General features: G+C 35.2%; 1 protein-coding gene across 33 annotated transcripts in view; it reads right to left on the bottom strand.

Moving 5' to 3' along the window:
- Positions 1-13,667, bottom strand: part of tp63 (tumor protein p63) — a 118,629-nt gene that overhangs the window by 62,669 nt on the left and 42,293 nt on the right. For 15 of the 33 annotated variants that reach the window (XM_073952526.1, XM_068221642.2, XM_068221639.2 and 12 more), the window contains exon 3: positions 7,980-8,108. The exons of 15 other annotated variants lie outside the window; for them this stretch is intronic. In XM_073952526.1, the coding sequence (XP_073808627.1) occupies positions 7,980-8,032 (53 nt within the window). In that variant the 5' untranslated portion in view covers positions 8,033-8,108. Of the gene's footprint in view, positions 1-7,979; positions 8,261-13,667 lie in introns of those variants that run through there. 3 more of the 33 variants (XM_073952538.1, XM_073952541.1, XM_073952547.1) reach the window with 1 other exon arrangement.

Below are 13,667 nucleotides of genomic sequence, written 5' to 3'. Positions count from 1 at the left end.
TTTACACCCTAAAAAATTTAGTTTAACATTATTTTAAATAATTTATGTAGATGCACTCCACTATAAAAATCCCCCCAAAATGTTCTGAAATACTGAATCCCTCACAGACAAAAAAAAAAAAAAAATTATTCAGTCCATCTGGTGAAATATATTTTATATTGCAATGTATATCGATGAAAATCAAATTATTGCAATGTCAGTTTTTTTTTTTTTTTTTACAATATTATCCAGCGATAGTATCTATGTTTTGTTGGGACTGCATGACAGAATTTGCGTTGGCTTAAGCCCAGCATGCAAAAAATAAATAAATGCATAACTAAATAAATATATAACAAAATAAGAAGTTTAAGTGTGCAACACAGGGGCGCAGTAGGTAGTGCTGTCACCTCACAGCAAGAAGGTCACTGATTCGAGCCTCAGCTGGGTCAGTTGGCATTCCTGAGTGGAGTTTGCATGTTCTACCCGCATTCACGTGGGTTTCCTCCAGGTGCTCCGGTTTCCACAACAAGTCTAAAAACATGTGGTACAGGTGAATTGGGTAAGCTAAAGCTAAATTGTCCGTAGTGTATGTGTGTGAATGAGTGTGAATGGATGTTTCCCAGTGATGGGTTGCGGCTGGAAGGGCATCTGCTGCGTAAAAACATGCTGGATGAGTTGGCGGTTCATTCCGCTGAGGCGACCCCATATTAATGAAGGGACTAAGTCGAAATATATATATATATATATATATATATATATATATATATATATATATATATATATATATATATATATATTGAAGTCAGAATTATTAGCCCCCCTGAATTATTAGAATTATTACCCCCCCCCCCCCTTTCTTTTTAAGGGAGAGATTTCTTTCCACCACATTTCTAAACATAATAGTTTTAATAACTATTATTTATTTATTATTTATTAATTTCTAAAATAAATATTCTAGAAATATTTATTTATTTCTAAAATTAGGCAAGTTATTTTATAAAGATGGGTTGTTCTGTTGACTATCGAAAACAAATACAGCTTAAAAGGGCTAATAATTTTGTCCTTAAATTGTGTTTAAATAATTAAAAACTGCTTTTATTGTAGCTGAAAAAAAAAACAAATAAGTCTTTCTCCAAAAGAAAAAAATATTATCAGACATACTGTGAAAATGTTCTTGCTCTGTTAAACTCTGGGAAATATTTAAAGAAGAAGAAAAAAATTCAAAGGGGGCTAATAAATCTGAATTCAACGACATATGTATACAGTTAAAGTCAGAATTATCAGCCCCCCTTTGGATTTTTTTCTTTTTTAAATTATGTTTAAGAGAGCAAGGACATTTTATTTATTTGTTTTATTTTGGGTAAAATAAAAGCATTTTTTTATTTAAAATTGTTAGCCCCTTTAAGCTATATATTTTTTTCAGATAGTCTACAGAACAAAACTTTAAATGTCACTTCAAGCTGAATACTAGTGTCTTGAGAAATATTTAGTAAAATATTATTTACTGTCATTATGGCAAAGACAAAATAAATCAGTTACTAGAAATGAGTTATTAAAACTATGTTTTGAAAAGTTGTTGAATTTTTTTTTCTCTTTGTTAAACAGAAATTGGGGGGAAAATATTGAGGGGGGGACTAATAATTCTGACTTCAACTACAGTATATATATATATATATATATATATATATATATATATATATATATATACACACACACATATATACATATATATATATATATATATATATATATATATATATATATATATATATATATATATATATATATATATATATAAACTTCAGCCAGTTTACCATTAACTGTGATGAAGAAGTATTATCATTGTGCTTTTAAATACAGCCAGCAAATAAATAAAGAAAACTTAAGCAGTAATGCAGCTTCAATTATTTTTTTATGTTCACTTATACTTTAAAAAGACTCATAAACATCTTAATAAGCTGTGACGGGCTATAAACAAGCGGAAGCAACTTAAGCAAAGTGTTTATGTCATAGGGGTATGTCATCTATATCACATATCGTGAAGGTCTGTGCTTCATTTATAGTGCTCGGCGTGCTAAATGGCTCTACAATTGTCAGTGTGCTTACATTTAGCTTTTGCCATTACACTCAACAAAACCACAAAACAAGATACCTCTTCTCTGATGTCCGAGAATGTAGTGGCTAATAACCTGCACAAGGTTCCGGCAGCTCTCTGTATAGGGATAACATGTCTCTCTCTCATTGATATGTTATTGCATTTAATATTGTCAACATTACAGGTTGGTGAGAGCATGAGCACTATATAGGTCTTCAGCAGGTGCTGAGTGGCCGCTGTCTCAGGTCACACATTGCGACAGGACATGCTTCAGATCCCTGGTTGACAGCACTGGTGTCATGACATCATTATTATCATCATCCTCATAAAACCTGCGGCAGGGGAATTATCCAATTAAAGTGAAAAGAGGATGCAAACTCGGCCAAAGGTCAAAAAATGAAGGACAAATGGATGCTGGGTAACATCTAGACATTCAATATGGCTGACAGGGATTTTTAGCCCAGAATGACATCATGGTGCCACAAAAGGTGCAGCACCCATGTGTGAAAATATCTAGCTTTGATTTACACCCACAGAAATGACAGGTGAAGTTTATGGGGCAGATTTCAGATCCATCATCAGCTGAAGTGGGAATGGCCATTTCATTAATTCAAAATCTGCTTTTTGTTCCCTTATTTATTGGATCAAACACAATAGCGTCCTATAAAGCAAATATTGCAACCTGAGAATGAGTAATTTTGGAGTCATTCAGCAGACGCGTACAGGTTGAGTTACTGTCATTCTTTGTCAAATTACGAAAGCCTAAACATGCTCAGATTTCCTCAGAATTTTGCCTCAGCACTTAACATTACCTTAAGTCAGCCAACATATCCTACATTTGAACAATTAAGAATGATTTTTCCATTACTAATCACAAAAAAAAGTCTAATGTAAAATAAACTATAGGTTTTACAGTGGGGTCTAAAGGTACACATATTCGTACAGTTTATTTTAATTTTTTTATGGTCTTTTAGTTCCTTATGGTTAAAGGGATAGTTCATCTGAAAATCAAAACTGTCATAATTTAATCACTCATCACTTCCTTCCTTTCTTTCTTCCGTTGAACACAAAATAAGTTATTTACAAAAATGCTGGTTGCTGGGACCCACTGGCTTTCCTGGTTTTTTATTATTCCTATTATGGAAGCCGATGGGGGCGGTTCATTCTGCTGTAGTGACCCCAGATTAATAAAGGGGCTAAGCCGAAAATGAAATAAATGAGTAAATGGAAGTCGATGGGTCTCATTAACCAGTATTCGTCAATCTTCTTCTGTGCTCGACACTAGGACTGTTCAATTATGGGAAAAATCATAATTAATAATTGTTATCACGATTATTCAAAATGATTATCAGTTGAAGTTAAAATTATTAGCGCTCCTGTAATTTTTTTTTTTTTATAAATATTTCCCAAATAATGTTTAACAGATTCAGGAATTTTTCAAAGTATTTCCTATAAGTGTTTTTTTGTTTTATTTTGGCTAGAATAAAAGCAAGTTGAAATATTTTGAAACCTATTTTAAGGTCAATATAATTAGCCAGCTTAAGCAATATATTTTTTGATTGTCTGCAGAAGAAACTACTGTTATAAAATGGCCTAATAACCCTAATTAAGCCTTTATCGCACTTTGAATCTGAATGCTTGTATTATAAAAAATATCTAGTAAAATATTATGTACTGTCATCATAGCAAAGATAAAAGAAATCAGCTTCTAGAAACGAGTTAATAAAACTATTATGTTTAGAAATGTGTTAAAAAAAATCTTTTCATTAAACAGGAAATTGGGTGACTTTAGATGTGTGTGCTTTGGTCGTCAGTGTGCAGTGTGTGAATGAGACCGCATGCTGTGTGTGTGCGCTGCGCACCCTTTCAAAAACATGAATGATTTTTTCAATGTTTATCAATGAATGATGCGCGTCCCGTGCTGCAAAAGTTACATTACAGTACATGCTTTAAGACATTTATGTGAAACTGAGCTTTGCAGAGCAACAAATGTGTACAGCTGGAAAGTGGCGATATGTGATGCAATAATCATTTTATCTCGATTACTGATTTTCATAATCAGTAGAAGCCAAAATCAAAATCGAATTTTCGATTAATTGCACAGACCTACTCGACACACACACACAAATAAAACTCATAAAAGTGTAAAACCACACGAAGGAAATGAAATGATGAGGTCATTTTCATATTTAGGTGAAGTAACCCTTTAATGAGCAAACGCAGTATTTGGGTACTTAAATTGAAACATAAGGTAACAGATTAATGTTTAACAACAAACAAATGTTTCTAAAACTCTAAGATTAATCCTGTCTATGCTGTTTCAGTTGATAAAATGAAACTGTAGCACACATCCTGTCCATTACTCGCAAGAATGTTTGTGCTTTGTTATTTTTGAAAAGAAACACCTCATCTTTCAAATTTTTATTTGATGTAGTGCAACAGATTATAAAAGGATATACTCTCTCCAGTTTAAATGGCAGTGGAGCACAAGAACGCAAACATCTCTTGTGTTTTATATAGTTATAGCATAAAATAAACATCTCAAGTAATCGCACAATCTGTTTCCACTTTAAAAATATGCCAATAAATAGTCTATAAACATTGTTACATAACATTACATTAACCTCATTTATTTATTTCCTTCATTTATTGTCCCACAAATTTCTAGTTCACTAGAAAAATGATGAGCATGCATACATATATACACACAAATACACATATACTTTACCTGCAAATGTTTAATTAATCTTTAATGAAAATAAGTTAAGAAAGTTCATGTGTAATTATAAAAAAAGATAGAAACAATTTTAGACTTGACGTAACAGCAGCAATTTTTAATGTTTGCACATTTTTTATGAGTTTTGATGATTTTATCTAATGATAATTTTACAGTTTGGGATTTGTGATTAATTGTTGCCATTATAATAATGAGCAAGTGATATCACTTTTACCGTTAATACCATGCGCTTATATAGGGTTTTACCTTTAAAAAAGATATTATAATTACATTTGTTTAATTTTTAATTATTATTTTTAACAGTTTTTGGTTAACTCCCTTGCTGTATCAAAAATGTATCCAAATTCAAAACCAAGATACAAATATTTATTTTTGTGTAGCATCATACGACAAATTACATAGATTAACTTCAGTTTCAATCCCTTTAAAAACAGCATATACTCCATGGAGACAACAGTAAACTGTAAGTTTTCTCTGTGGAAATGTGAAGGGTGGGTTTCATCTCTAGCAGTAGCGTGTGTGGAAGCTGTGGGTGGGTGTCTGGTTACTGGGGGAGTTATGCATTGTGCCTGAGGGAGAGGCTGTACTGCGTCCACTTAAACATAGACCAGGCTCCTCGCAGACAGGACGGGGTCAAAAGTCGCAGCTTAACAGGGCCGCCCATTGTCTCCTGACAGGTTGGGCACATCCAGCGATGAAAATGCAATCAAAACAAACAGAGCCCTGCAATCTGGGGAGACAAGTGAGAGGGGCTTCTCCGCTATCTTCATTAATCAGAGGCCAGGTAACGTTCAAAGAGGTCTGCCGACCCTTCCCTCATCCCTCAATCCCAGGGCTGCTGGATGGACATGGTGGCTCAGACAAAAGAATAGTGGCCCCCATGATCTCTCCTCCATTAAGACACACAGGTCCAAACTCAGCTGAATGTGGGCTTAAGAAATTAATGGAACCCAAAGCTACAAACTCGTATTGGTTTACTCTAGTTTTTGCTCATAATTTATTCATTTATAAAGGTGTGATTAAAAAAAAATGGCTGTGATATCTATTTGAAACATTAAATTGATTGCATTATAATAATTGTATGGACTGTAAAACCCCAAAAGTTAAGGTAACTCAAACCAATTGGGGAAATTGATTGCAACAAACTGTTTAACTTCAAAAACTAACCATAATGAGTACTGTGAACCCAATCCATTTGAGTAAATGAAGCAATTTGAGCACATTAAAACCCAAAAAATTAAGAGAACTCATGAAACCGATCGCTACAAACTATTTGAGTTAAAAACGAATCTATATGAGTACTGGGAACTTACTCCATTTAAGTTTTATTTTGTTGTACATTTAAGGTATTTAATTAACTCATTACCTTCAACACTGAGTTCGAAACTCTTTTCAAATGAGTAGAAGATTAATTAATTACAATAACTATTCATGACTTTTTGTAAATACAATTTTTTTATTGTGTTTTTTTTTTTGTAAAATGTTGATTAACATTAACGATTTAGTTAGAAAACAATTGGGCTATTTGATTTCAATGGTATTGAATGTTAATTTTTATTTTGAGAACCTGTTTATGTAATCTTTACACATCAGTTTCTTCTATTTTGTGGTGTAGATTAGACTAACTGATAGTGGCTGGAAAAAAGAACCGTGGCTGCAGGTATACCCACATGTGCTTATGAGCTGTAAGACCTGCCAATATAATGGTGAGGGAGAATGCTTAATTTCACACATGGTAGTGGCAGAATGTATATTTGATGGCAACTATTACATCAGATTTAAATCAAATTTCCACACGTTTTCTCTATCAGTGGCTTTAGTGGTTTAAAACTGATTAGCTGTAAACAAATGAACATAAAATACAAACCCATCATATTCATAATAATCATGTTCAAATAATAGTTATAATAAAAAAGTGTAATAAATTATATTTTGTTGTTATAAAAAGTACACTAATATTAAAAAGAAAATCTAATAGACTTGAAAACTTTCCATATACAGTGTGACAAAATATCATGTAAATAATTACTTTTTTCTTTTTTTATAGCAGTCTTGTGCCCATATGAAATATGACAACTAAACCCAGACTCCTCAGGAATACTTAACTTTTTATACCAATTACGTGGCATTTCATCATTTTTTTTCACTTTTACGAACTTGAAAACTAATTACTTAAATGAGAATCTTTATTAGATCAAATATGAATGATATTAAACAAATGCTGTTTAAAAATCATTAATTTGGAGCAACTTTACATTATGTGTTCATCTACTAACATTTAAATCATGTGATACACAACACTTACTGTCTAATCATTAAGCTTATATTAATTATTATTTGCATGTGACTAAAACTGTAATTAATTTCTGTACTTGTATATGCTACATGACACTATGGACAGACCCCTTAACCTTACCACACGACCAAAGCTGTCCCTAACATTTACTGTGCCTCACTTCAGTAACAACAAATGTGTTTTGCAGTTTATTTATTTATTCATTTAACTAATTAAATTTAGTTAAAAAAAAAAAATTCCACATCAAATAAGAAAATGTGATTAAAACATATATATTCAGAGCAGCATATAATGAAAGCTGGTATTTTAAAATGCATAGAATATGAAATTATATATTTTAATTGCCTTTTTAAAGAGGTGCCAATACTACATTGAAATGGAATACTGCATTAGACCATCATTAACGATACAGGCATGAAAATTATATCCTTAGCTATTAATACAGCTTCATTTACAGTTGATCCACAAAAACAAATGCCTGGCAGCCAGTCTGTGAAGAAACAAACAAGCAAGGCTGTGAAGTTCACTACAAACTGCTCAAAATGCTTTCTTTGTTGCCATAAGAACACCACACCTATAAATATCATAGCCAGGCAACAGCTGGAGAACCAGACACAACCGTTTGCACATACAGCTTGTCTCATTCAAGACCCTTAAATGAGCGGAATAGTTACAATAATACTTTGGACTACAGAAACAGACACATGCTGCTTTGTATTACTGTATATCCTTCTACAAACTGAGAAGCTAAATAAAACCACAAGCACAGTGTGTGCACTCTCAAGTACATGACCAAGATAAACCTGGCAACCTTACAAAAGGCTTTTCAGAACTGGCCAACAAACCGGCACAAACAGTAGCTCCTGTCTTACCGTTGAAAGGCTCGCTCTGGACAGAACTGTACTGCTGCATAAGGAGAGGTCATTCTTTCAGACTTGGGGTCTTAACTGAGGTCGTCAAGGTTATCGACAAGTGGCCCAAGCACATGTATTACAGCAGATCTGGAGTAACAAATAAATAAAAATATATAGAAAACATAAACAAAACAGAAATTGCGAGGCAGATTAAAGTGCTAAGAAGGTCAAGTGCACAGGACTGAATCAAGTGTGGAGGATGTTTTAATTTTGGTTTAATCTTTCTACAGCCCACAAGCGAAAGGGCGGCGCCAATGCCAACATGCTGACCAATCCCTGACAACAACTGGAGATGGTATCATATCCCTTCAGTTGCTAGGATATAGATATTAAGCAACAACCCCCACCCGTTCCATTCCAAGTCCATGTCCCCAGCGATGTCTGTCTAAGCACTAACCTGAAAAGCACATTCCCGCCGTCTATTCGCTGATCGCAGTTTCTATCCAGAATCCCTTGAGCTTTCAGCCATGCGTGATGATTGCATCACAGTAGCTGTTAAGTTCTATTTTGACCGGACCAGGTGAAAAAGATGTCACATCAAATAGTCCTCAGTGACCATGCTGGTTTCCTGAGCTGTCAATAGGGCTGAAACGCTGTGTTAGAAGTTTATCACCATTCGTTGGCTGACATGCCTTTTACATGACAGACTAATCTTAACAGACTTATCGAAAGTGATGAACAAAAGCTACATTTTATATAAACTTAGTCTGGCAGTTCTACAATGGGAATTAAGCTAGATCTGATACTGTATCTCCTTCAATGTTCTCTAAACGAAACACAAAATGGTTCCAGAAACGTCAACCCATCAATAGACAAATCAGTAAAAAATATTGAAATAATTTACTTGATTAATGTCTGCTGATTGGTATAGTTCAGAGGCTGTAAACTTAGAGGTGTTTTTGTGGTTTTTAGGAGTTGAATTGCAGATGAATCAGAGGTCTAAAATAAAGGGGAGGTCACAGAGGGGAGAAGGATAATAAATAGATGCTGGGTATCCAGGGAACACGATCTGGTGTGCCGGACTTTTGTACCTTTAAAGAACTTAATCTTCCTTCTATCCTATTCAATCACATAATGTGCTATTAAGGGAAGCCATATACTGTAACAGAGTATGGGTCTACTTATTGATTTGTATTAAAATGTGGCATATTTCTATGGCCCTGTTTCCACCTGGGTCAAAATCAAATCTTCTGATCACTTGTGTTTTGATTTCATTAAGAGCCTACACTATATCACTTTAGCGGGAGCACTTAGTCTGAGATCTACAGAATGAACAATGTGGCTTACAAGTGAGCAGTAATGCAAACAAATAAAAAGGATGTGGATGATTGTAACTACAATTCTATTAAATCCATAGTTACAACGCAATGCAGTATAGAATAATGTATCCTTGAATTAACGTTTACAGTGAATTCATAATATAGCAGAACCATTTTTCATGGAACGGAACCATCCAATAAAACCTAATTTTGCTGGACATTCACACAAAACATCCCATGTAATCACAGGTTAGGCAATTATATGGAAAGTAAGTGAAGAGTTCAGATGTAAAAACCTCCATCTGAAATTTCCATCGAAAATAAACATTTTCATCTTTTGTTTATGTTGCGTTATTTTACTTTAAAGACCAGATAAATGAGTTACAGAACCTACCCAAAGGAGCCTAATAAAAATGTTGATTTTAGAAGAAAATTTCAGACATTATTTAGAGATTTTTGCATCTAAACTCTTCAAGTGGTTTATGTGGCTAACTGAACACATCTAAACATTTGACAATTGAAGTGAATGTTTTCGACTATCTCTGAAAGTAAATGTTAAAATTATGTAGACCCAATTTAAAGGGATTGTTCACACAAAAATTCAAATTTACTCAACTGGTTCCAAACTTTTATGAGTTTCTTTATACTGTTAAACAATGAGGAAGATATCCTAAAGCAAGCTGAAAACAAGTAACCATTGACTTTCACAGCACTGTGAAACACACTATAAAAGTCAATGGATACAGCTTCCTTTAAAATATCTTCTTTTTGTGTTGTGTTGTCTTTTGTGACACTTAAACAGGTTTAGACAAAGTGAAGGTTGAGTAAAATATGACAATTTCCATTTTTGGTTGAACTACCCTTTTAACAAATTAGACAAACACATCTTAACATGATGTATCTTGGGTCTACAGTGTAAGTATGAAGGACAGGACTTTTAACTATTAGGGATTGAAATTTGGAATGTGAAACGTGAAAACTAGGAACCAGACCTGACTACAAATCTGCACTGTCCAAAAGCCAATAAAATCACAATGATGTTAGCATTACAGAAAAGTTGTTTTGGCAGGCCAGTTTTTTTTTTTTTTTTTTTTTTAGATTAAATGTTACAAATGCAGAAACTGGAAAACTGCCATTACCTAGCAGTAAAATCCTAATCTCATGCCTTTGATACATCTTCCCTTACACATACCGAAGCAGCAAGTTATTTTAGACCAACCCCCCTACACACACCCAACCCACAGTCAAACATACACTGCACACACCCAGGCAGATAGCTTTACAAACATCTGCAAATTGTCTGTCCTCATTTTGCCATTCCTGAACAGAATCCAATATGGCTCTGCTGTAGTTGGCTTTAGTTTACGGAGGGTGACAGATTCCCACAAACCCATAGCCAATTCCTTACTGGTTTCAGCCGAAATCTGACATACCAGTGTCGCAACTAGTTAGAGTCATTAGCCCCTTTCACACATACAGACCTTTCCGGAAAATTGCCGGCAATTTTCCGGAAAGGTTGTATGTGTGATCAGGTACTTTTTGAAAATACCGGTAAATTCGTTCTGGCTATTTTCCGGAAAGAGAAGTTGTAACATTACCGGCAATTTGCCGGAATGCTGCACTGTGTGAATGCAGAAGGAAGATTGCCGTAATAAGCGCATGCACGTCTAGAACGTGCTGACGTGAGACGTCTGCTTTAGCCAATCACAACAGTCAGACGCATTTACGTCCGCGCGGTTTGTGAGAATAAAAGCCTTTGAATATTTTTCCAGACACATTTATCTGCTAGAAGTTAGTCAGATCACGTTTATATGTTCTTCTTAATGCCAACTGTGTAAATAATCATCGATGAGATGCTTATGATAAGCCGTTGTTTGTTTACCTTCAAGCTTTGCGTGTGCCTGTGAAACAGCCTGTGAGCACCTGCACACGCACATATTATGAACATCTCGACATGAGAAAGTGATCCTGCGAAAGTTATTCACAATATTGATCATCCACAGAGTTTGTAATTTAGTCAAATGTTTACAAATACAAGCGCAGCCGTTTAGAGGTCATTTCTGGTTAATGATGTCAGAATTTACCGGTATTTTGGAATGGATGTGTGAATGCTCTTTTCCAGAAAATTTCCGTAACGTCCTCGCCTGTATGAACAGCGCTTTTTTGAATATACCGGTAAAGTCGTTCCAGAAATTTTCCAGATATTTACCGGTATCACTGTGTGAAAGGGGCTATTCTGTAATAAATCTTTCATGAAGATTTGCAAGCTCAGAAGTTTATTTTATTTATTTTTTAATCAAATTCACTGGATAAACAGTTGAATTGGTTATAACAGTTACGGAATATGCTTTTTGAAGAGTAGTTTTGTTTACATAAGATTCGTGAAACCTAAACCAGTGCAATGCATAAATACACCTACTTAGGGTCCAACAGTTTGCGTAGATCAAAAAAGAGACTTAATGTGAGTGTTTACCTGGATGATGAAATCATGTCAAAGTTAGTTTCAGGAAATGATCAAATATTTGTTTTGGTTCAATCTGCAAGGGTCAGCAGGCCTTAACTGCATTCTAAATATTTTCTAAAGGGAGTTGCAGAATCACGTCATTCTTTTAAAGCAGCAAATCTGACAAACTTGTTGAACAGAAGAGCAGGTGTACTGTGCTGTGCAATACAATAGCATCAACTGAATATAAACTGTCAATTAAGGCAAACAATTTTTTTTTCTTGTTGATTGTTTTTAACTATTTATTTTATAAGTTCTTCTGTGTAAACAATGATGCTGTTGTAAAAAGTGTATCTATATAATAAGTGGCTTTTTCAGACAACAAAAAACAAAAACTATATTGTATTATATTGTATTAAAAACTAAACTGTATCATGTTGTTTATGATCATCCAGACCGGGATGATGTTGTTCTGTTGGCTTCATCGAACATGGACGTTTAGCATGCAGTGGGGCAATTTGCAGCCAAATATGACATGGCTGGGCTGAGAATCAGCACTTCCAAGTCAGAAGCCATGGTGCTTCACTGGAAAAAGGTGGTTTGCTGTGTCCGGGTTGGAGGAAAGTCTAGGAGTTTAAGTATCTTGGGATGTTGTTCATGAATGAGAGAAGGATGGAATGTACCAGTAATTTGTGGTAGGAGTTGAAGGAGTTGAGCAGATTTACCGCTCTCGATTTACCGGTCAATCTACGTTCCTACTCTCACCTAGGGGCATGAGCTTTGGGTCATTACCGAAAGAACTTGATCTCAGATACAAGCAGCCAAAATGAGTTTCCTTCACAGGATGGCAGGGTGGACCCTTATGGATAGGTTGAGGAGCTCTGTCACACGGGAGGAGCTCGGACAGCCGCTGCTCCTCCACAAGTCAGCTGAGGTGGCTCCGGCATCTGTTTCGGATGCTTCCAAAATGCCTACCTAGAGAGGTGTTCCAGGCATGTCCTCGGGGAAGACCCAGGACATGTTGGAGGGACTAAGACCCAATCCCAAATCTACCCATTAGCCCCTCCCCTTACCCCTCGTTTTGCGCGTTCACGTCAAGGGTTCGGGCTGTGCCAATTCTCTTTAGCTTGAAGGCGTAGGGCTAAGGGTTAGGGGTATATAGCCCTTCAAACGAAGATTCTTCAGGATCACACTCGAAACCAAGGGGTAATAAAATTTCCCAAAATACACCTGCCACAACATCAGTATTGCTGAACCCAGAAGTAAGGATATCCACAAATTAGTATTTTTGTCATTATTATGATTTTTTTTTACGACAAACACATTTCAATATATTCATAACCGCGTTCATGTTTTACCGTCATGCTTAAAAAAAAAAACACTAAAAACACTCGGGATCCCCCCGGAGGAGCTGGAGGAAGTGTCTGGGGAGAGGGAAGTTGGGGTTCTCTATTAAGACTGCTGCCCCCGCGACTTGGCCCCAAAAAAGTGGTAGAAAATGAATGAATGAATGAATGAATGAATGAATGAATGAATGAATGATGTTAATGACTATTAAAAGCAGGTAGCAACTGAAGTGCAAGCTATTCCAGTTAAATACTGAGTTTTATTGCTAGATGTTTTTAGTCAATCCATAGCATCTGCCTGAGGGAAGAGGTATAAACAATGGTTTTATTTTCTAAAGTAGTGGATATTGAGACGTGTATAATTTGAGAGGGGTCTGGATGCAGACCTGGTGCAGTGCAATCTGAGCTGCATCCAATGCTTTTTATTTGACTCACCTAACCTCACCTCTAACCCTACCCCTCGCAGTGATGTCACTCGCTCCATTTGAGTGCATTATGTCTGACATTGCATCACTGAGTGATGCAGTCTTAGCTTGCATCATAAAGGCTGCATCCAGATACTATTGTATAGTTTGGAGACAAAATTATATAATTCTGT

This window comes from Danio rerio, chromosome 6 (genome assembly GCF_049306965.1).
Source record: "Danio rerio strain Tuebingen ecotype United States chromosome 6, GRCz12tu, whole genome shotgun sequence".
Taxonomy (NCBI): Eukaryota; Metazoa; Chordata; class Actinopteri; order Cypriniformes; family Danionidae; genus Danio; species Danio rerio.
Note: the sequence above shows the minus strand (reverse complement) of the source record. Positions and strands in the feature narration are given on the sequence as shown.